The sequence below is a fragment of the Dermacentor albipictus genome, chromosome 2, assembly GCF_038994185.2.
Source record: "Dermacentor albipictus isolate Rhodes 1998 colony chromosome 2, USDA_Dalb.pri_finalv2, whole genome shotgun sequence".
NCBI classification, from domain to species: Eukaryota; Metazoa; Arthropoda; class Arachnida; order Ixodida; family Ixodidae; genus Dermacentor; species Dermacentor albipictus.
The window spans coordinates 56,523,807-56,548,493 of NC_091822.1; the positions used below are offsets into that span (position 1 = coordinate 56,523,807).

The 24,687-nt window shown below is 46.0% G+C and overlaps 1 protein-coding gene across 2 annotated transcripts; it reads right to left on the reverse strand.

The window, feature by feature from the left end:
• Positions 1-411: 411 nt before the first annotated feature.
• LOC135901829 (probable GH family 25 lysozyme 3) lies at positions 412-24,456 on the reverse strand. Of its 2 annotated transcripts, XM_065431677.1 has the most exons (5): positions 24,381-24,456; positions 22,522-22,592; positions 21,971-22,072; positions 11,922-13,188; positions 412-5,442 (listed from the first exon to the last, which is right to left on the reverse strand). In XM_065431677.1, the coding sequence occupies exons 1-5, from the start codon at positions 24,424-24,426 to the stop codon at positions 5,363-5,365; spliced, it is 1,566 nt and encodes a 521-aa protein (XP_065287749.1). In that variant the 5' UTR covers positions 24,427-24,456; the 3' UTR covers positions 412-5,362. The 2 variants fall into 2 exon arrangements, with proteins under 2 accessions (XP_065287749.1, XP_070389703.1); XM_070533602.1 differs by lacking the exons at positions 11,922-13,188; positions 24,381-24,456 and adding an exon at positions 24,282-24,378.
• Between the last annotated feature and the right edge of the window lie 231 nt (positions 24,457-24,687).

Genomic DNA, 24,687 nt, shown 5'->3' on the forward strand with positions numbered 1-24,687 from the left:
AATTATTTCGTTCGGGTCGTATGTGTTGTCCTCCGGACAACCAATTGCAGATTTGATATTTCTTTGTGCTCCACAGCATGTTCGTCTTGATTCTGTACGCTTACAAAACCAAGTCCTACGGGGTAAATAAACAAGATATGCTAAGCTTAAAAGTGGAGGGAGGAGTTTCTACAGCAATAATTGTTACGAATTGTTTCGTGAAAGGAACGAAAAAGTCGCAGCTGTAACTACTGGATATAGTGACAAGATGCACATCGCCAGTATAATCGGTGCTTTTCATCTCTCTGCTATATGTCTGTGTGTATCTTTTTATTTCGTTGCGGTGCGACATTGTCATGCAAACTTCATGCAACCGTCACGTCAAGTAAACTACTGAAAACAGTAAACACAACGGAAAGCCTGGTAAACGGTTGTCTGCTAACAAACATATTTTAATGAAACCGAAATGTTGATTACTTCCTTATGAGGAAGGAGCAGGATGAACAAACTTTTATTGAAACGAACAGTTTAGTTGGCTGGGCCTACGCCTCCCACGTGGGGACGTCGAGGTAATGCCTTTTATCCGTCTCGCAGGCTTGCTGGGTAGCCCAGAGTTGGTCGTGGAGGTGGGAGCTGCGGTGGTTGGCGTCCCATTTCGACGAGAGGGTCACAGTATTGTTTGTCTGATATTAGTGTTTACATCCCCGTTGCATGTGGGGAAGCGATGCTGCCTGAGTCTTACACATCTTGCAAGTCAGGGTAGATGTCTGGTTGGGTCCTATGGCAACGTTTTAGTGAGTTGTACATGTTGTCTGTAACATGCGAAGGGTGGTTGCGTATGCTCTGTTTATTTTCTGATGAGGGATGCATGGTAAGGTTCTTCTTTCGAGATAGAATGATTTCGTAAGGTTGTTGTAGCTGGGGAGGCGATCGCGTTCGGTGGGTGCACCTGCGCTGTCTCCAGCATGGTTGACAAGGCCTCATGCTATGAAGTGAGCGAGCTCGTTGAGGTTGGTGAGGTGCGCATGTACGTCGTCGAGTGATTTGGGTTTCGTGTGAGCGATGGGCTTGGTGTAGGATGTGCAGGGCTTGTTGTGAAATACGAATTTTGGTGTAATTGCTTATGGCCGTGCGGTAATCGTTCACGATTTTGTGGCGGTCCGGATCGAGGGTGGCCAGGGCGATGGCCACTTCCTCGGTCGTCTCGCGGTTTGGGTCACGACGCTGGCGGCATGCTTGAGCGAGCCGCATACTGTGGTAGCCACGGCGAAGCGGGGCCCGTCACCTTCGTCAGCTGCGCCGACGAAGGTGACGCCCGTGGTGTCACCATAGGCTTTAATGAGGGAAGCCGCCCTTGCCTTCCGACGTTCTTTATTGTAGTCCGGGTGCATGATTTTAGGGATAGTGTCGGCATCTAGCGAAGTCTGTACGTCGCGTGGAATTGGGTATTTGTCTCCATGTTGACGGTGGTAGGTGATGCCGAGTTTAGTTAGAATGTGATGGCCCGTTTCTGTCAGGGTGAGACGCTGCGGATGAGACCGACTCTGTGCTTCGATTAATTCGTCGAAGGTGATATGGAGTCCTAACTAGAGTAGAAGTTCCGTTCTGGTGTAATTTGGCAGCCCTAAGGCTAGCTTGTAGGCGCCGCGTATAGTTATGGCCAATTTAGTCTGCTCTGCTTTGTACCAATTATGGAAGGCGGCGACGTACGTGATGTGACAGATGACGAACGAGGGAACAAGGCGGATGAGGCTTTCTTTCTTCATGCCCTGTTGCCGGATGGTCGGCCGTTTCAGCAGCCGCAACGTATTTGCCGTCTCTCGGAGGATCTTGGACATAGCTGTTGAGTTGGCGCTGTTGCTTTTGATGGTCATGCCGAGGATCCGGATGGTGGAGACGACGGGTATGATTCCACCATCCTTCATGTGGCGATGGATTTCCTCATAGTGGCGCTTGTGCGTAGACCCTAGTGGTCGGCATCCACGGAGCGTGGGGCGGTGTAGGAGGAGCTCTGACTTGTCGAGGAACATCGAAGTCCTGTGCCTTGGAGATAATTTTTGACGGCATTGCTTGCGTCTTGCAGAGCCGTTTCGATTTGCCCATCTCTGCCCGTTGTTGTCCAGATGGAAATGTGTCGGCATAGATGGTGTGTTCTATGCCGTTGAGCTTCTGTAGTTCCTGTGCTAATCCGAGCATGACCAAATTGAACAGCATTGGGGAAATGACAGAGCCGTGTGGGGTTGCCGCGCATCCGAGATAATTTCTCCGATTGATTATCTCTAACCGAGAGAAACTCCCGTCGGGTGTATAGAAAGTCTCGCATGTAGTTCTAGGTGTGCTCGCCAAGGTTGAGGCGGGAGATGCGTTCGAGGTGGTAAAGTGCGAGACATTATCGATGGCGCGCTGGAGACCGAGACACAAGATCGCCTTTGTGTATCGGCATTTGTCATCGAAGATTTGATGCTCGAGTTGGAGCATGAAGTTCTAGGTTGAGAGATGGCTCTAAAGCTGATGATTGAGGGGGGTATACTTCCTCATGGAGAACAATTTTTAAAATTTTAAACAAATTTATTTAAAAGAACAGTACGTTCACGTAAAGTGAATACGGTATTTCATTGCCTGCCATGCCTCGGAAAATAGTGAACCAAATTGATGAAAAACATATTTACACGATGCCTTTTTAAATAGCAAATTTCGCTATTATTTGGAAATGTTGTCTAAGGGTGCATTTCTCCCATTTTCGAATGGTGTCTCCCCCAATTCATGCACTTACTGCTGAAGTATTGGTGCAGCCCGTCAAGGTGCCGGCTACAGTTTCGAGTCCTGCTCAAGTGCAACGCTCTTAAATGTCCCAGAAATCGAAAGTTGTCCTTGTAAGGTATCGCCGACATTTTCTTGCAAGTGGCATTTTCCTGTTCACATCACTTACTCCAGAGCTCACCTCTTTGAATGATTCGCACAGCGTAAATTCACCATACAAATCAACATACTCGGCTACTTCGCAGGAGGCTCATACTGAATATCCTGACTATGTGTCCGCTACCCCCATCTTTGGTGGCAACAGACGCGATGGGCAACCCAGCCAATCTAGGATGGATAGTAACCCTAAATGAGGGCATGTCAATTTCTAGTTCTGTGGCTGCTCGATATTCAGATAATCGAAGACGTATGAAAACTCTTCGCAGACTGTGGTTTTCTGATTGACCTGTGCATGACAGTGCTCTGCTTGTGCGCTTTCTAAAACCAAATTACAGATACAAATGTGTTTCGAAAAGGGGATTTGCAAAGGGCACAGAAATGATATAAATGATGCGCTGCATCTTTACGCGAACAGAGGGAGTGGTGTAGAAATAAAAGGAGCTTTTGTGGTCCTTCTCTCCAGCGAAGCCGAGTGGGGAGTAGGCCATCACAAGCACGGTACTCCGAAAGCAAGCCCAGGCTATCCAGAGGGGCCAGGAAAGAGCGGAGCATCAGGGCGTTCTGTCATCTGCGTGGGCGTGGCCAGCGGCTACAATGGCCTCCTGCTAGACTGTCCTGTAGCTCCTCAGGATCAAATAAAGTTCGTTGTCTGTCTGTCTATCTTTTTCATGGGGTTTTACGTGCCAAAACCATTTTCTGATTATGAGGCACGCCATAGTGGAGGACTCCGGAAATTTCGAGCACCTGGGGTTCTTTGACGTGCACCTAAATCTAAGCACCACAGGTATTTTTGCATTTCGCTCCCATCGAAATGTGGCCGCCGTGGCCGGGATTCGATCCCGCGTTCTCGTGCTCGGCAGCCTAATGCCATAGCCACTGAGCAACCACAGCGGGTTGTCTGTCTCTCTGTCTGTTAGTGTGTGTGTGTGTGCGTCTGTCTGTCTGTCTGTCTGTCTGTCTGTCTGTCTGTCTGTCTGTCTGTCCGTCCGTCCGTCCGTCCGTCCGTCCGTCCGTCCGTCTGTCTGTCTGTCTGTCTGTCTGTCTGTCTGTCTGTCTGTCTGTCTGTCTGTCTGTCTGTCTGTCTGTCTGTCCGTCCGTCCGTCTGTCTGTCTGTCTGTCTGTCCGTCCGTCCGTCCGTCCGTCCGTCCGTCCGTCCGTCCGTCCGTCCGTCCGTCCGTCCGTCCTTCCGTCCGTCCGTCTGTCTGTCTGTCTGTCTGTCTGTCTGTCTGTCTGTCTGTCTGTCTGTCTGTCTGTCTGTCTGTCTGTCTGTCTGTCTGTCTGTCTGTCTGTCTGTCTGTCTGTCTGTCTGTCTGTCGGTCTGTCTGTCTGTCTGTCTTGGGATCCTCATCATGGGGACGCGGTAGTGTGTTTTTAGTCACGCTGATAGCGTGTTGGATGTGGTTCTACTAACTAACGCAACTTCTTGACACAAGCTAGCGCTTTGAGGTGGTTGAATTGCCACCTCACATAGTAACTATTTGCCAACCACATACGAGGGTGCACCAGTTTTCTCTCATCCTTCCTTTGACTGCTAGCGCTTTAGAACGGTATCTCACATTACACAACCGTGCCAATGCACGCCCTATGGAATGGCCGCATGTCTTAATAGAACATGTATTTTTTATCGTCCATCGTCACTGTTGATGGTCGGCAAGGAATCACCAATGCTGCCTCGGTTCGGACGAGGGACTCCGAAATAGCTTAACAAATGGCTATTGCACTAGCCCTGCTGGATAGCTCACGGGATGTATACTATATTGATTCAAGATCTGCAGTAAGAGAATTTGAAAAAGGCACCATTTCCAAACAGGCCCGCAGACTTATTGGGGGCAAGGCAATCACGCACCACTTCATTTGTTGGTTTCCCGCACACTAGGCTCAGATGAAGGGTGCTCCTCCCAACCTGAACGAGTAGGCTCACGGGGCTGTGTGTGAACTTGCCTACCGCTTCACTCCACCAATTGGAAGCCGACTCCCCAGAGAACAGGTACACGTCCTCCACCTACAACGAGATTGCTAAACACTACTATCTCAGCCGGAGAACCTATGTGTTCCTCATCCGCACCTCAATAGAGCTCAAGCATTAACGCTCCATCTACTACGAACGAATACCTATCCCAATCCGTCACTTTTTCTATCCGGATACTTAAATCAATGCTACCTGCCACGATTGTGGAAAAATAGCCACGTTAGACCACATGCCCTGGCGGTATGCCCGGTCACGCTCTATCATCGCTAACAGCTCCGCCAGATGGGAGGCGGTTCTCCGCAACCCTCTTCTGGCTGACCAACTCTGGGCTGTCCAGCAGGCCCACGATGCGACCGAGAGGCTCGGCCATCCAGTTCCCACGTGGGAGCAGCCCGCTTCGTGAAGACTTACGATCTGCAGGACTTCACTAAAGTTTTACCATGCCAAGTACAATAAATCACTCGTCAGGCCACCGTCTCCGTCAAAATGGTGCCATCAGCTCGACGTTATCGTCACGGACACAGTTGATCGCCCTACATGGATCTGCGTCACCGTCTGAGGATGTTTTGCAGGATCTGAAACAGTGATAGACAGCCAGTTAACTGCAAAATACTTTGCATAACATAGATTTCGACAATGCGTATGGTATCTCCGTAATTTTTCATTAGTGAACTTCGGGGAGATCTTGCAATTGCAGAATTGAAGCCAACCATTACTCGGGCGTAGTATCAAGAAGTCGCCCTGTCCTCAAAGCAAGTCTGAAACTCTCACAGATCGTAATGCTCAAACTGCATATTGGGCACCTAAGCTCTATATGTATATGACGCTATGTGCACATTTCTAAGGGTAGCATGAGAGGGAAAATTGTTTGTTTATATAATTTTGGCAACACACATATGCTGTTTGGAAACCTACAGAAGATAAACACGGGCCACATCGCACTTGAAGTATAACTCCACTAGAATTGTAACAATGTCGTCAATTTCTGCATTATAGCTTGGCGACAGCTTTCCCTGTCATGGCTGCTACGACTGACAAAAACTACCGCTGCTTTAGCTGGGATTTGTCTCGCTTTCAATGCAGCGTCAATGCTTCTGTTGCCCAAAATTTACCTGTGTTACAAAGTGCACATGTGAAGTAGGGGCAGTCGCGGTAATTCGCCTCTACTCTCACACTGATTTCTGCACCGTGGGTGCTTTGATGTCAAGAACGAGTATTAAAGGCTCTCTAAAAAAGAAGTCAACACTACCTACTTTGTCGAAGGTAATAACTTTGTAAATAGCCTTAGCCTAACGCCGGCTGTCATATTTGTTCTTCCGATTATCCACTGGGCGGGGCTGGAGGTTAAAAGTGCTGCCAGCAGTAATTTTCGTCTAGACACTGGTAACTGCGATTAACCTCGCGACTGTTTGAAGTACTAAAGGGTTTTTCAAAGAATTACCTCAATTTTGACATGCGTGCTTGTCGCGTCAGCGAATCATGGACAGCGGAACATGACGTCAAGTATGCATGCATGATTGTTGATCTTCAATCGTATTTATATCTCAACGCAAGTTTCATGAGAGTATATGTGCATGTAGGATTGCATTTTGAAGTATTTGCGAATGAATCGGTAGGCTGCGCATGTTGTGGGTAATCATGGAAACACTGTGGTAATAAATCACCGCCCCAAGTGGCTATTGCCGCACCCGCTGAATAAGCTATGCATGGTTGTGCCACACTGCGTGTCTATCAGCGCAGTCGAGAAATTGAAACATGGATATGGCGCACAGCACGACACCATCTGCACAATTTCTACTCAGGCGAGAGATTTGTTGCTTTTCTTGCCGGCTTCTGGAAAGTTTGCCGAGAAGATGTCAACCGGGACCTCTGGGCCGAGCGGCTGATCCTCTTTCTCCCTTGTAATCTCGCGTGTGTTTTGGAACACCTGCTTGATGAGGAGAATCGCGACTAAAATGAGGCAAAGATAGATTTGTTGAGGCATTTGGATGCTGTAAGTCATGCCGAGTGCGAAAGCCGAGGTGATGGCGACAAGGCTAAGCCTGTTGAAGAGGGACCGTAGGGTGAGCCGGGTAGCTCAGAGGGCATCGTATGCAGTCATGTTCTGTCAGTGACATCGACATCTAGCGACGACCACGAGCATAGCTTGGTTTCGCCGCACGGAGCGGTATCGTTGCAGCGAGAAGGCAGCGTACCGTGAGTACGAGTGCCAAGACCGCAAGCTTTGCCAGCCGCGCGGAGGGCAAACGACGAAAGCGGAAGCCGAGAAAGATGGACTCGGGTGGCAATACGAGCCGGGTCAAGCGCACCAACCACCGATAAGTTAGGAAAAAGCCTAGTGGACTAAATCCGGAGCTTAGGTGGTTGTCCAAATATAGAATAGGCTTGACGCGCGTCGGGAAAACGGTTTTCCAAAAATTCAGACGCCGGAAATGACGCGTATTCTCAGTGGTGTCAAGGCATTATGAGCAGTGGAACGTATCGAAGCGTCGGGTATGCTCTAAAGTCTGCTTCGATGGCCGCTCCTTTCCTGGGGAAAAGAAAGACGACTGCCTAGCGGACAAAGGCACTGCGTGCACGCGGGTCTGCGAACGCGCCGCTCTTCCTCTACTTGGAGGCCCCTGGTCGAAAGTCGGAGGTGCTTTGGGGGAATCGGTTGTGTTCTGGTTTCGCGATCGGACAACGCTTCCACTAGAGAATGGGTGACCCGTTCGAGCCCGCCTAAAAGGGTGTGTTTGTGAAAACTGAGCGATTAAGAACGCCGTACTTACAAAGCCCATTCTGTTATTTGTAATTTTAGTATTCATTTTTCAGTCTTCTTGGCGATGAAGTTGAGTCGCGTGCTGAGCATGGGAAAGGGTTTAGATGTCGAGAAGTGCGCATTATTTTATGCTCTGGTCCTTCCTCTTCGTGAGAGACAGGCATTCTGTAGTTTACTGATAATCTTTTTTATTAAGGTTTGATTGCTGAACACTCGAATAGAGAAAATGTCAGTGTTGGCGTTTCTTTGATGTACTTACTTGTATGTAGCCTAGGAAGAGCCTAAATGCTTAACTTTGATTGTACTTTGATTTATGTATCGTACGCATTAGTAGCGTCTGTGCAGAATTTTGATTCGCCTTTGTTTTGATGTCGCTGGCGTGAGTTTGAGTATTTGTTTATTACTTTGGTAGGACCGCTTTTGGACTTTAAAAATGTAGGACTTGTCTTGTGGAGTGCATTTGAACTGCACTAAGCGAAGGGCTATTTCGGTTGGCGTTTGCAATTGCTGGATGCCATTCCGTACTTTTACAAAGTGGCGCCCAAGCTCACAGATTAGCAGCGCTCAGCCTTAGCGTCATTGCTTTCTTGGTCGAAATTAGGTCACTTTTGGCAGTCTAGGTCATTACCAACCTCACCGCATCGCAATCGAAAATCGCAATCGAAACAATTCTGATTTGATTACCATGGTCATGCGCTGACTATTAGGGAAAACTCTGCACCTCAAATTTTCTCTCAGATATGTGTCTCGTTTTGTCCGCGAACCTTTTGGTTTCTTTCCTTTTTACTTTTGCGTAGCCAGATTCCAGAAAGTGTTTTTTTCAGTAATTTTGGTCTGGCTGTTTGAAGAACATTCAACGCTTACTGGCGTTGGCTGGAGTAGTTTGTCGTTGTTGATTCTCGGTCGTTCCAGTGGACCTTATCAGGGCCGTGCAGCAGATACGACCACCAGAGGAAAGAAAAAGTGTACCCCTTCAGTCAATCATCGGCGTCGCTCAACCAGCGCATGAAATCTTCCGGGCTGCGTTGGATAGCTGAACTTCTGGAAGCATCGTCTGCCATCGGGAGTCCTGTTGTGCCACACGGCGTGCGTTTCATCGAGGCAACGGGTGCATCCCCCCCCCTCCCCCGACCGCCTCATTTTTCTGAAGTGGTTGTTTTTGTACTGAGCTTCAAATATCGAGTGACAACCTTGACATCGTCATGTCAAGCCAACTCGCCCAACTATGTGTACGAACCTCCAAAGTTTCACGAGAGTGTCGACCTCGTCCCTTGGGTCGAACTGAGAGATCGGTTGGCGCGACGTACCTAGACAGCTGCCGAGACGAAAGGGGAATGATGTGCGGGTGTCGTCGGCACCCGCCCCGCCCCCTTACTGCTGGCAATGGATGGCCAAAGGAATTTAAGCGGAACCGGCCCATGGTGAAAACCGAGATAGTCGCACCTGCTGCCCCCTCCGTCTGGTGCGCCCTTACCGCTATTTGAATGCTATTACCTGCTATATCTGTACATGTTGCATAAAGCTTTTAGCCTCCTCTTCGTCAGCTTCGAGAGTTTCTCTCTCGTTCTGGACCCCGAGTCGCAATAGCATCTCTTCGCCAATATGTTTTCTCATAATTGAAAGAAATGGGCTAAGCGATAATATTTCACAGGGCCAATTTTCCTTGTGGCACCTGCTTGCAGAAAGGAAGGGAAGGTTCAGGTTAGCGCGCTGCCTTACTTCAAGCGATCAGCCTGCCATTGAGACGCCATGATTCGGTTCACTTTCACTCTTAAAAACGTTTTCACCCTTTGGAGCTTATCTTATACCACAAAAAAATATTCGTCATCTGGCTTGCTTGCATTTCCCTTCTTGAAAACTCTGCGCTCGCTACTTTATGTTGAGAATGCTATGTGACGCTAATAACGCGCGTGCGGTTCATGACCCGGAAGTACCGGGTGTGAAACGTTAAAGGAGTACTGACACAAAAGAAATCGATCTTGTTTTTTTCTTTCTTTATAAGTAGCTAATGACCTTGTAATCACGGCACGAAACCTCATTTACTTCAGAACGCGACAGGTAATTATTTGGAGCCTTGTTAGAGACCAGTCCACGTTTCAATTTCAGAGAGGAACGGGATGTCCCAGAGAAGGAATGTAAACACAGCTGGGCAGGTGATCGCAAAAACCTCTGACGTTTGCTCTGACGCGCACGCCAGCACGCATGCTGGCGCGCGAGCTTCGCTTTGCCAGTTCGAGGAAATAGCCGTAGCTCTAGCGGCAGTGGAGGGCTACCGATCCGAAAGGTCCTTAACAATACTCACCGACTCGCAAACTACATGTCGGAATTACATGAACGGCAGAATAGGACGCAGAGCGCTTCACATCCTCCGCTCCTGCAGGGCTAACAAAGTCAGGCATACAATTTTCTGGGTACCGGGACACGCTGGAATAGAAGGGAACCTAAGGGCGGACAAGGCAGCTCGAGAGCACACAAACCGAGTGGCCACAAGCACCGACCCTGAGGAACCCATACCAGTCAACCCAAGCTACTCAGACATATTGAATTACTATAAGGGGGTCCGAATCAAATACCCTCCACCCCACAACAGCCTAAATCAGCATGAAGCAACCTCTTGGAGGAGGCTGGAAACAGGAACATATCCAAACCTAAACACACTAAGCAAGAGGTTTCCCACCCAGTATAGAGACATTTGCCCCTGGTACGGCGCCAAGCCCACCTTATATCACGTTACATGGGAATGCGTTCAGAATCAGCAATTCCTTCAAATAAAAAACCCGAGTGCGGAGCAGTGGGAGAGGGTGCTCTCCAGCAGCGACCCGAAAGTCCAGCATGGACTAGTAAGGCACGCTCGCCGAGTAGCCACCCTCAGTGGTGCCCTGGAATAGGGGCGTCGACCCTGCGCAGATGGGGAAGAAGACCGTGAAGATGGCCGACCACATCTTCCACCGCTAATTTCTACACCATTAGAGCAAATAAAGTTTTTCCTCCTCCTCCTCCTCGCCTGCTACGGCTGCACGTGCTTTGCGATGTCTTCGCCGCCATCATCGTCGTCGTTTTCGTCGTCCAGCGGCAACGATTTCCTGCAGGCGGGAGTCGCCGCCATATTTGACTTTGCCAATCACTTTCGATTCGACCCACTAGAAAGCAGCAACTCGAATACTGCGGCAGACGACAGCGAGGACGAATCTCTAGACTCTCACATCAGCCACGTTCAATGGTAGGACACGACAAATCGGCGTCAAACGTCGTGGCCTGCACGGTCTTTAACAGTAGCCTGTCCACTTCTACCAGTAAAGGGTATTGTGGGGAAAACGATGCATCGCCATTCTCATCCCTCAATGTGTTCGGCAGACTCAATGACGCACTATACACGCAGCATTGTGCTGTACGGCTGTGCTTGCAATCCGTGCGTGGTTAGTACAGCGCAAGTCGGGCTGATAGTGCGAGAAATGTGCGAACACAACACAAACTGCCGGTTAATTCTGCAATTGCAGAAGCAAGGAGAGCCTCCTACTACAAGCAACTAAGAAGAGCACATGAAATGAGCACAGTAGCCAACGAAAATTCGTGACGTGGCGTTTTCTGAGTTGTTTACAATCCTTCGTTGATGTTGATGTCGCAGGGTGCGCTGCGTTTCGCGGTTGGCTTCGCGCACCTACTTTAAAATTGATTTTGAATGCATTATAAGCTATGTTCGTCGTTGATATTTTGCAGACGATGTGTGTGTGCCCGCATAAATCGGTCTTGCGCGTTATCTCCACTTCTACATCTTGTATCATTACTGCTTTAAAGAAATGGTATGCGGGCATGCTGGCTGACATTGCTGTGGGGCAACATAAGCCCCAATAGTTGCAAACTAATAACACCATGTTTGCAGCTCCCACTTTCTCATTACTGTTGTGTTAGCTCACTGCACCACCGCTGCTTCCATCACAAATAGAAGTGTAACGAATAAAATTGCTAAAGACCTCACTTTTGGGGCTGCTTCAACGATCTATCCCAACTGAGAAATCCCGTATGCCCCGTGATTCCTATATCGAGTAATTCATTATGAAAGATATATGATCTGAATAGGAGCCAGTTTGTGCCATATGTGACACGGATGTACTGAATTTGGGAGTTAATTTTATTGATTGATTAATATCAGGGAATTTCGTAGGCGGACATCAACAACCGCTATTTGATAAGCAATAAGTAATACAAGGCATAACGCAAATATACTGAGGCATACGTGTTTTTTTTTAGTAGAGGAATCGGGCCTGTTGTTACACTCAGCGCCAGTTTACTCACCTAATTCGGCCCCCGATTTGTGGATGATTTTCGTGTCATCACTGTTTCCAGGGACAGTGACACCACCGTTCTCGTTACTAGAGCTACTTCCATTTGCATTGCTGACGCCAGGCCTCGTGTTGAATCTGTTAGTACCAGCAGCAGTTCCTTCCTCGCTGCGAGCAGAGCCGGACGCATCAATCTTGCAAGCCTTTCCGTCAGTAGCTGCAGTGCCATTGGCCCCCGTAGCTGCAGTGCTAGCGCCTGACGCATCGCCACTGCCACTTACGCTTCCTGTACTGCTTCCATAGGTTGTGCTTGCAGCATTACCATGGGGACTGACATGTGCTTTCTGGTCATTTCCTCTAGAGTTCATTTCATTTCCTTTGTTGCTTTCAGGCTTTCTATCGACGTCATCGGAACCGGCAGCGCTCGCACCCTCTCTACCCTTTTCACCATCAGTTTCTCTGTTACTTGTTCCAGCGACAGTGTTATCACTGTCGAGATTATCAATGCCGCCTGATTTTACTGCGCTTTTGGTGGGGCCTGTGTTGATAGCACTTCCGCTAACGCCAGCCGCTTTATTAGCACGACTTCTGATACCCGCCTTTGCGCCTTCGGATGCAATCTGAATACCGGCATTCAAAGCAGTCATGCCTAATATAAGACCGACGCCAGGCGGCAAGCTAAAGCGGCTGCGGCGTCCCATGCCATTGCCGTAAAGAGGGTGGCCACCATACCCGTTCTTAATTCCAGGGCCTGCCCCAGCGTAGGCGTTCGGGCTGGCAAAACCAGTGGCGCTCGGTGTATATCCCACACCTCCACTGCCGCTGGTTCCTCCTAAACTTTGGGCGTCATTGATTTTTCCATTATTAGTAGCCTGAACTAAGCTATTATTGCGCCTTTTACGCAAAAACCATGGCAGGACGTTCAATTTGCTTTTCTTTCGCCCACCTTGTGCCTTTGCTCGGTGTTTTGCTGCTCTTTTTGCACGGAACCTGCTCATACTTCGTTCAGGTACATTGCCTCCACTGCTGGGGAAAACGCCTGTATCTATGGCTTTTCCTCGATTGACGTAAAGTTTGCCAGCACGTTCCGCCGTTGCAATCTCTTGGATAACAGCTGTACTAGTGCTGCCGACGCTAGTTATGCCAGAAGTGCTACTATTTCGGTCACGAGAGCTGGCAATAGGGACACGGTTACTTTCTTCCTTTCTAGAGTGATGGTGAAGTCTCACTCTTGAAAAATTCCGAAGTTCAAGACAAGCACCTCCTTTGCAGTGACCAACCTAGAAATATGCAAAGCAAAGTTTAAAAAAGGCTAGGGCACGTGAACTACGAGTATTTATTCAAGTATGCAAAGAGTCAGACCTGTATATAATTACAATGTCTCATTAATCAGAAAAAGTTCTCTCCGTACGTGTATCCATTAAGGGCTTATCCATTGCCTCAAATATAAGCAGAATGACGTCACTAGTTACTAATGCTTGTTTCTCTTAAATGCGTTCACAACCAAGTTTATGCAGCTTTTAGGTATGTCACAGCACATTCGTAAACTAATCTCTTAAATTTAATACTTATATTCGTCATCATCAGGCACATCCCCTAGCGTCACTTTTCTTTAACGTGGCGTGGAAGAACAAAGCAAACCTAATTTAACGCTGACCTTTATGCAAATCCCCCTCTCTCTCTTCCATTCAGAATGCGCAATTTAACTCCGAAAAGTCAACAGTGCGAAAACACTGCATTGGCCAACATGAATGTAATACTAAAAGTCCCTAAAAATTTTGAACAAACAGAGATGAACTAACTACAGCCCGATACAACTACAGGCCTCAAACAAGACTTCAGTCGTAGCAAAATTTATTTGCCAATAAGATAAATGATGCACCGTTTTCCTATTCTAAACTTGGGCAATATTCAGCAAAGGCGCTTGACAGGACCGCTTTTATTCATCGTGAATATAAGCATTGTGCAAGGCACATTTCTAGGAAGACGTAACAGCTGTCGAGATGCGGCGCTTTAGTCTCTAGCTTCTTGAGAAAGCGATTCAGAACCAGCGGCTTAGGCAATAAAGAGGCCTTGCAACGACCGTTTTCGGATCTTCATATTAGCGCTACATCTATTTTCAGCATGTGATAGAACACAGAGAGAAGTGAATTGTGAAGATTGACCCACACAAATACAAGTTTTCAGTTACAAAAGAAATTGAAGAAACATATAAAATGAAAGTTGCCTTCTACTTGAACTTTCACGGCTTCATGGTGCGCAATAGACTCTCCCATAACGTCATACGATGCCACCCCACAGCAGTAGAGCATTAGCGGAAGTTGGCACGCCACGGTTTCCAAGCGAGCTCACGTCCCATGGCGTTACCTTAGCCTCCGCGATCAGGCGGCGCGCGGTGTAATCTCACACGTCGTGTCGTCACTTTTATGTTCAGAACAGCTTCCGCGACGTGGGTGTGCGCAGGTCACAGTGCTCGGAATGCGATGGGTCGTTCCAGTGGTTGCAACACCTAGACCATAGTTCTAGGATGCTTAGAAGGTTTGTAAAGCGTGATGTCATTGATTTTATTTCGCAGCACTGTCGCGGCAAAGTGCACATTACATTTTTCACTAGTTGTAACAAAAAAACTCTGCAACGAGGCAGTGTCATCAGGGCCGCTGGTCAAGCATATCATGGCTCATTGCAGGACACCTTTAACCCAGCTGCTGATGTGAGCATGTTCAATTTTTGTGTGTCTCTCTTCCACCCATGTGAAGTGATCGGCGATAATGATAAAGCGTGAGAGTGGTGCAGAAATAATTACTTGTTTTTAAGAAATGAATACAATAAGAAGGAAATAGAGAAATACCTACTCGCCGCACTCTGTCTGGATTAACTCCTAACTGAAAGGCGGCCAGCAGCGAGTGATGGGTGAACGGGAGTGGAGGTCAAGATGTTAGAATAGAAGAAAGTGGATATGGATATTTAGCTAGAAGGCCACGTGGAGAGGCCTGAAACATGTGATTTCTGGTACCCGAGTTCGCTTCCGCAGTATGGCCAAATTATTCTTAGAAATTGCTTAAAAGAGCATAAGTGCGGGTGCACATGAAAATAAAATAAAGAAATAGTGGAACACTAAATGTCATTGTTAGCTTGAAGTCAAGCAAACAACTTCTAGTGCTTGCACATTGTCATTACTTCGGGACCAGGAAACAAGAAACGAAGAAAGTGCGGAAAGCATTAATACGCCTCCTTGAAATGGCTTGAGAAGGCCAAGGTTAGAGAATAATCCTCAAACAAAACACTTGAATGCACATTGCGCTAAATATGACGTGCCGTTCTCGCACTCGCTAGACGTGAAAGAAACAACTTAGCAGGACATCAGAAATGTCCTCCTACGGTTCACACGAATCAGGTTATGGTTCAGCGCTCTGTTTTATTAGCACGTGATTGACGAAAATCACACGTCTTTCCGAAGCCAAGGAAACTTTCTTTAGCCCTTGCTACGTTACCAGACATACTGAATTTTATTTCGCGGTCTCTTCCCAAGAAAACCTTTTTGTTTTTGCTGCGTAGGTGCACCAAAGTTTTAGTTGTATTAAGAAATTGCAAGAAAACGGTCTGTTAGAAACGCGTGTTTTGGGAGCATCTAGATTACTTTTTATCCACCATGATACGTGCACCGAAGCCAATGTTTGCCAATGTACAGGCGTTGCCACTGTTAGCGGTAACACGGAGCGGTTGGCCGAGCTCCACGGAGCGCCACGAAGGGCGCCGCGCGAAGTACTGCGGCGCAAGCGCAATCAGTGCCAGAGGCGGAGTTAGCTGCGTATCGTCGGCTAGGGTTCCTACTACTATTTGGGGTTTTACGTGCCAAAACCACTTTCTGATTATGAGGCACGCCGTAGTGGAGGACTCCGGAAATTTAGACCACCTGGGGTTCTTTAACGTGCACCTAAATCTAAGCACACGGGTGTTTTCGCATTTCGCCCCCATCGAAATGCGGCCGCCGTGGCCGGGATTCGATACCGCGACCTCGTGCTCAGCAGCCCAACACCATAGCCACTGAGCAACCACGGCGGGTAGGGTTCCTATATATATATATATATATATATATATATATATATATATATATATATATATATATATATATATATATATATATATATATAAAACGTACTTTTCTTTTTTCATAAAGTGAAGATGTTCAAGAACTTCGTTCAAAGTTAATTCACAGCGAGTCCGCGTTGTGGCAGCAATAGCCAATAAAATTTAATATACACGAGAACGGTGGCATTCAACTTGTCGAAACATCATTCAAAATTAAATATGCAGTGAGATATGAAATTTCGCGACGCTCTGTTTTAGGTTTCACATGTCCATTACCAATGTAGTGCTATTTTGCCACATCCCCGATTGCCTGAAGTAAAGATGATTGAAAGTCAGAATTCATTGATGCTGGCCTAGGCATGCCGTTAAGCGATGGCACAGTATCCAACTCTCTTCAACAAAGAATTAGGCAAATATTTAGAAACCAGCAGCGATTTGGCATGCCTTACCCCGCAAGATAATGTGGTCGACTTGCGTTATTTTAACCTGGCTTAATTAGAACGCGCATAGTTTCAAGCGCACAAAGTCCCGGCGAGAAACCATCCAGTTCTATGGAAGAGAACTCGTTTAGCTTAAACTATCAGTCATGCCGTTTCCGTTAATAGTCTTGATGACTATAAAGATTTCTTGGCACCTTCTCTAAAATCGGGCGGTGACAAATAATCCCCCATGACACGTGGCTGTCGAGAACAAAAGGTATTTGTTAAAAAACGTGAGGACGCCTGAGCACTTCTTATGAGTGAATGCCAAAGCACTAGTGTGCAATTGAACGCCGCTGAGCGGCCCTTCGAGTTAAAGAAATTGGCTGGGGCTTAGCTAAGGTTAAGCCTGGATATCTCGAAGTGAAAAGGTTCGGTGATGCTTATGGTTTAGCTTATGGCTATGCTTTATGATTTAGCCTATGGTTATGCTTACGGTTTAGCTTATGGTTAGGCTTTACAATTTAGCCTATGTATATGCTTAGGTTTAACTTATGGATATCCTTATGGTTTAAGTTATGGATATGCTTACGCTTTAGCTCATGGTTATGATTTAGTGTATGGTTATGCATACGGTTTAACTTATGGATATGCTTTGATTAGCTTATGGTTATGCTATACGTGTGCCTTGTGAAGTTATGCAAATTCCTTATCGATGATGTATACCATAGGTTCTGCAAGATTATTAAACTTTTTTTTTATTGATATAATATAAGGAGATGTTGGCGCACAATTTAAGGCGCCGGCTACTCCTTATCTCTTCAATGGTTCTATCATACAACATACAGGGTTCAAGATTACATATGAAATAATGTTTTCACAGAAGCACCAGGACTTATCACGCAACTTTTTCGCAGAAACACTATGACGTAATAAATACGTGGTACATACAATATACAAGGTAAATATCTCCACAGTTATGTAGATAAAAGTCTCAAAGATACAAACGATACTGTCGCCTAGTGACACAGTCTCTAGTCAGCGGGTGGTACATTCATCGTGTAAATGCATTATCACGTATAGTCAAAACAAGACAGTCAACATAACATAATTCACAAATGCATGCATATATACAGCGACAATGAAATGAAAGGAACAATAAAAGCGGCAATAATGTCCAACAATGCCGCTGTCTTGAAGAGAAGTCTTTAGTGTTCTTAAAGCGCTCTTCTGCAAAGACGTTGTTGGCCAAGGACCCAAAAGTTTCTTTAAACTGAAAGGTCTGCTGTCTAATTTAATTAGGGTTGATTTAAGTCGGCATCTTGGTGTGTCATGACGTGGGCAATCTAGAAGGAGGTGATATATATTTTCGTCTACAAATGCACAATCACATTCGGAGATTTCCGCATGGCCAATTCTGTGTAAGAAATGCTTTGTGTAGGCAGTACCTAGCCTTTGTCGATGAATAGCGATTTCTATAGTTCCGTTGAATGATAATGAAGATTTGAATTCAATGAACGGATCAATATGGTATAGGTTGGAGCTCTTGGAATTCCGGCCAAACCAAGTGTTTCTACACATTTTGAAAGACGTTGTCCTTATATTGCAGCGTAACTCATTCTTTGACATTGGGAGTGGAACCACATCATCTTTGAGGTGTGCTTGTCGTGCTGCTTCATCAGCTGCTGTGTGGCCAGGAATGTTACAATGCCCTGGTATCCACTGAAATGCTATTGTATGTTTCGCTGCGCTTGCCTTTGTGAGGTTTTTAAGTGTCTCGTATATTATACTATAAGTGAATGGTTTCCCTTTTGTACTGCAGAGTGATGTTAGAGCCGCCTGTGAATCGCTGAAAATTGCCCATTTTTGCGCATCTAGTACTGACAATATCAAGTTTATCGCACGTAGGATTGCGAATAGTTCAGCCGTTGGGTACGACGTCGCATGAGATAACTTAAAATGATTCTTGTTTGTTGAGGTGCGGCATAATGAATTATGAAATTGAAGAGGTTGATGTACTGGAGCCTACTGAATAGACGTGTGTCTATCCTGAATACCACATATATATCTCGTAAAGTGCTAGCTGTTGAGCAGCTTGGATGAACATGTCTATTTTTCTGAATATCTTGTCTACGGACAACGTCTGAGTTCCAAAATTCATTTCTTGGCAATATGTGAAGATTTCCTCGAATTTCTATATGAACCTAACTTTTATCTCGTTTCATTATGTCTAGAGCCAATGGGTGAATTTTATGCTGTGTTTGGAGACGAAAATAATGTTGGGATGCTTCTGTACTTCGCATAACTGGAACTGGTGATTGGCGAGCCTCAGCTATTACAAGAGAGCTAGCAGTCGCTCGTGGAACTCCTAGTCATATGCGTAATCCTCTAGCTAAAACTCTTTTAAGTCGCTCTTCTTACGTGTGGGAAAGTCCGTGTAAGATGGGCGCGGAATACGCAATTTTTGTCGTAATAATGCATTCTATACAATCAGCACGGACAATACTGATCCGTCCCATGATGTGCCTGCGAGTCTGCGAAGTACACTGACTATGGCATTGACCTAGTTTTCGAGTTTTTTATGTGGGGTGTTCAGGATAGCTGCCTATCAAGTATTATGCCAAGGAATCGATGCTCTGTGACAATCATTAGAGGGTGTCCTTCCAGAATAAGGGTGAAGTTTTTAACTGCCTCTGAGTGAAGGGCAATACAGCTGTTTTTGCGCGTGATAGAACCATTCCTCTCTGTCTCAAAAATTGGTTAATGATATTTATGCCGTCTTGCAACGCCATCTGAAGTAGTTGAGCATTAGACCCAGATGTCCCAATACACACATCATCTACATACAATGAAAACTTTAACTGTGATGACAGTCTTCTTGCTAAATCAGCCATGATGCAATTAAAAAGAAAGGGGCTAAGTACGCTTCCCTGTACGAGGCGCGTTCGTTTTTCGCTTGTCCAGACGACAGCCTCCGGCTCCTTCGCTCAAGGGACCATTTGATGCTTTAGCAGCAAAAATGTATTTGAAGTCTAGCTATCACATGTTGAACCTTCAATATCGGTATGGTATTTCTCGATTATTTCCCCGAAGACTGATTACAATGCCAAACTAGAATGATAGTGTTGTCGAACATCACGATTGCAGCTACATGCTCTGCACTGTATGGCCTAAGGGAAATGAGTGGATGCTGCTAATGAAACTTGTGTTCCCTTAGGCGCGTGTTAGACACATAAAGTACTTTGGCCCCAATAAGTTATCTGCCATGTCAAGATCTGGTCGACGATTGCGGGCCTACATGGCGCGAATCAACATACCGAAATCCTCACTCTCAGGTTGACCCTTTATTGGCACTGAGCGAAAATTTTGCTACAATACACGTATCGTCAAAAGGTGGTAAGGACGGAAAAGGTTATCCGAATACCATAACGACTCGGGAAATCATTTAGTCCGGGTGAAAGCCTGTGATTCAAATGAATCATGTTATGTATCTCAAGTTTCTTCGATATTTTTTTAATGTAATGCCTCTTTGCTTATGACTTTTCATCGCCATAACCAATTTTTCTCGTTGTCTAACTGAAAGGCTTTCAGGATACGCGTCTGTAAGTGTGTAGATATGCTCCCAGAAATCTTGCGGATGGTCGTGTCGGCAGGACTCGGACAGGGCTGGCTGAAAGCAGGAAAACGCGATATTGCCATGTGTACTTGTTCATCTTTCATCGGGTGACCGCACTTCAACGTCTAACAAATGAGCGCCGGAAGTGCCTACATGTGTCGGAAGTTTCTCGAATGTTATCGATGGTTGTATCTGCTGTCTGTTGCCACCGTGCCTTGAGTAAACTCATTGCATCTATGCGTGACGGGAATTGTGTGGTACTTTCTGGAAGACACGCGGCCACGAGCAACTTCCCTGGAATATTCCATTACACAAGTATAAAAGCTGACGCGCTTGACTCGCTGATAAGATTTCGACGATTGCGAGTGTGTTCGCCGCTAACGCTGTGCTTTGAGTTCAGCCTGTTTTTGTAGGCAGCGGTTCACCCTATGATACTTAGTTTGGTTGTTCACAGTATTGCTAATAAGTTGTTTACCGACATTACTACGTGACAGTGTCTTGTTTGAAGAACGCAGCAATGATTCGAAAAAAAAAATACCGACACCTTTTCCTTTTGGTGCGATGTCACCAGCGAACCCAAGAGTCCTCAAACACAAGTCAGATATCAAGAAACTGCTCAGCGCACTCTTTTATAAGTTGCAAAGTGTGGCAGCGGCCTGCGCCAGATCCCTGAGAGGCATTCAAAATAATAATGACGTAATGATTTCGACCACTGTAGTAAAACGCGACGAGGTAGTCATCAACAAAGCGAAGCGCTTTAATTACCAAAGCTGGCGGATTTTCCTTAAGGCTGCTGTGTACTCGGCTTAAGAATATGTCAGATGCTTCGGGGTACAGGTGCACGGAATTGCAGACGCCACCAACCCTGAAACTGTCTTAAACAGGGTAAGTGAAAAATTAATCATTTTGCTAAAAAGTCCAAAGGCGAAGCAACTCATTTGATTTACTGTGCCTTCATATTATCAAGGGCTATCACACAGGCTAAATATATGATGAGCCATATTATGTTCGGGTAATCTAACCGAGCCCCGACATGCTTCCGGGGCTATGCGGAAAACTATCAAGATGTAGGCTGAAAGATAAAGAATGGTCAAGCGGAGATTTAGGAGCGACGCTTGTCACTAAATGGGTCTAACGGATGGCACCATTTGTGTACCAGATCCCCTTTACATGTTTCAAGAGTATTTGTTTTTATTATGAGGTTTTTCATGCCAAACCCCTTTTTGATTATGAGGCACGTCGTATGGGGGGACTCCAGAAATGAGGACCACATGGTGTTCTTTAACGTGAACCTAACTCTAAATACACGGGTGTTTTCGCATTCCGGTTTTGTGCAAAAGGCGGCCGCCGCGGCCGGGATTCGATCCCGCGACCTCGTGCTCAGCAGCCCAACATCATAGCGGCTAAGCAACCACGGCGGGTTGGCAAGAGTTATGACAGCCAAATCGTAGATGCACTAAAGCGCACCTAAGGGAACACGAGTATGCAATAACCGTATCCACTAATTCAAGTTTAATAGCACGCTGCAGTGCGTTGGGCTGTCACCATGTTGGCTAAACAGCGATCAAACACAGCAAAAATTGAGGCGTTCCGCATCGAAAAAAAAAATAAACAGCGCAAGATGTTTCAGTCAAGCGCAAAATTTCCTTTGTGATAATGTGTTTCAGCTCATCACAACTTGTCATGGTCCACGAATGATTTGTAAACATCCTTACGCTTTTGTGCGCATTTTTTTCTTTACCTACCGAGATTGTATACACTCAGTTTTTCTGTGAATAAAAAGATACCGAGTTCTGAATAAGCGCTCACGCTGTCGTTTTTCTTTGTCTTTGTTCCGTTCGTGCTGCATTTTCTCATTATAACTGCTTTTTCTCGACGGCAGCATTGGGTAACGTGCACTATGCGTTTGCAGCTATAGTGTGAGAGCATTTTACTCACCCTGCAAGGAGTTCCATCGGGCTCCCATAGCATAATCACTGCTGAAATTCCTTCCGGCGAGAGGCATATACATGGAAATGTACACGGAGAGAGGACTGATGCCTGAAAACAGGTAAAGTGATAGAAAATTCAATTTGTTGTATATTCTCTACATGGCGCCGAGTGAGACAACTGTACTTGTGCTTCAGGCACATTCATAACAAATTGCCTCGGTCTGAAGGGGGGCGCTTTAAGTACCATTACAAATATACCGAGCTTCTTGCCCAGCTCTTCGAGGTATAATGGGATGAGAAGTGCAGCTTGCCCATGTTACGTTTATTGACACTGACCTAAATTTTAAAAATAAGAACGTCGTCAATTGCACGATGCGGTAAATAATGTTTTTTCATGTTATTGAAACAGAGCCAACGGAATGCTCTCTAAGATTTACTATGCCAAACATGAAGCACCGGGACATCCTCATATTGTGTGCATTGCAAATATCCGTCTCCTCTAATTACGTACATACGTAAACTTTGGAGCCGCTCAGAAAACCTTATTTGTATACTCACTATTAGAGGCGCGATGAAACGATGGCAATATAATGTGCTCTGGTAATGAGCTTCGGTTCGGTAGAAGGCTCCTGCAACGAAAGAAATACTTTAGGGCAGGAAACCTTTCGCTCCTATTATAATTTTCTGAACTAATTATGAAAGAAGAGACGGGTGTCTGTGCCTGTGAATTCTCATGGCGCGTGGGATGGCATTGCTTAAGGTTGTAATTTCCTTGAAATAATAGCCAGAAGCATATAGTCCGTCGCATGTAAGAATTTATATTCCGAAAGCAGTATAACTTAAGACTTCGTTTGCCATGTCTCCCCCCCCCCCCCCTCTTTCTTTGTATCAGACCGACGAGGATATGGCGACAATTTATGTGAGCGTCATGGCGTAAATGGATTCTCCATAGAGAACCATAAAAAATTAGCCTTGGGGGCCATTAAAATAACAGATGATCATACTTTGAGAAAGACTGTCTACATGCTATAGACACAATACACGAAGTAGTGATTAACCTCGTGAAATGACTTTGACAACTCGCACATTGGCTAAATAGCTCTACATTTTCGCTAGAGACCCGAAAAACACGGCGCAGCATGAATATTTGTATGCATAGCCCTCCATCCCGTATCCATACATACGGTCTCCCCCTGCAGATAAGATTGCCACTGGAAATCGATTCGCTAATATCCCTGCTACTATTTTTATAACTCACGCTGCGAAGTGACATTGGACAATATCCTCTAAGTTGCGCAGCTTGGTTGCACGTCTGTTAAGTTGCAATAACTACACTATGCACTCGATCGAGCATTGCAGCCGTGCAAGCTTCTTAGTGCACTAAAACCAGAGAGGAAGCATGCTCCACGCAAAACAACTAAATGAACTTTAGCAATCAGGCCATTGGGTGATGCTTATATTTAGCTCACCCTGATGCTATTACACTATAAAATGAGGTGCTCTTCATCATCAATGGAAGTTTCCCTCGGCCTTCGCTTCCTTCCCTATCGCTGCTCCGGCAGCTTACTCGCCGTCCGGGTGGCACGTGCTTTCTTTAACTCCAGTCTGGAGCGTCTCGCAATCCGGCTCAGAGGATCGCGTCGATTACCCAAATTTACCACAAGTAACGACTGACAGCTAGACGCCCTAGGCGCGTAGAGGTAACGTAAGTACTCTGTTATACAGTGGTTCGCTTTGTACAGATTCAGTGCTACCTGCTACCACGACCAAAAATACGCGAAAATACCTTGACACAATAAGCTTCCCATCCCAGTCATGTTAGAGGAACGTAAGCGTAAGGGCGCCAAGACCACTCATCGTTGTCATACAACTCAGACGCCCGAGGCACGCGCTATCCTAAAGTAACAAAAACTGTTCGCCGAAAGTGAACGCTATCAAAACAATGAAATGACGAAAAAAAGTGAGCGCCCTACATGAATCTGCATGAAAATGAGAAGTACATTGCGTGTTTCTGAATTCGCTGCGGATTTCTTGTGCCATCTTATGTACAAAAGTGTTATAAGTAACTTTGTTTTATTTATACTGCGAGAATGGCCTGGAGCAGCAAAACATTGCGGCAAGTAATAAACGACTGAGGCGAAGACTGCCGTATTAGTTAGGTTACTGTATATAGTAGAGCAAATGAACATTTTTTTACGCATGTATGGTGGAACTGCCAGAACGTGCAGTCTGAAAATAATATTCGTTTTGCTCAAGATATTTAGGCAAACTGCTATTGAAAAATAGCATGCTATCTAATTGAAAGCAATACTATTTACCTCATTGAAATATTAACAGTTTTGCCGGCAATTCTTTCTTCGTTACATTCGTAAGCTACAGCAGCGAAGCTTTAATAGCAGCGACATCTTTGTACTCACCGATCCAGTAAAACAATAGAGTAAAGAGATGCCGGCCGGTATACATTTCTGCGCCTATAGAATACTTGCCATGTAATGCACACGAGAACACTCTGTCACAAGGATATCGGCCACGTTACCTTTTGAGTGGAAATGTTTTTTTTTTACTAGCCATTGTTCACGTGTCCAGAAGCTTTCATTGCAAGCAAGGCAGAGTTCCAATGACAGATGTTTTTATTTTCGTTTCGTGAAGTTTAGGTAAAAAAATGGCAGTGGTTTAGCTCGGCTATGCCAGGATATACGAAGCGAAAGCTAATGCAATGCATGG

What these genes read in the sequence shown, in the direction of transcription:
- LOC135901829 (XM_065431677.1), bottom strand. Translation starts at nt 24,426, where the DNA reads ATGTATACCGGCCGGCATCTCTTTACTCTATTGTTTTACTGGATCG. An exon ending in GTTTCATCGCGCCTCTAATA is followed by an intron (nt 22,073 to 22,521) that starts GTGAGTATACAA and finishes ACCTGTTTTCAG; the next exon opens with GCATCAGTCCTCTCTCCGTG. An exon ending in CCGATGGAACTCCTTGCAGG is followed by an intron (nt 13,189 to 21,970) that starts GTGAGTAAAATG and finishes GCATATTTCTAG; the next exon opens with GTTGGTCACTGCAAAGGAGG.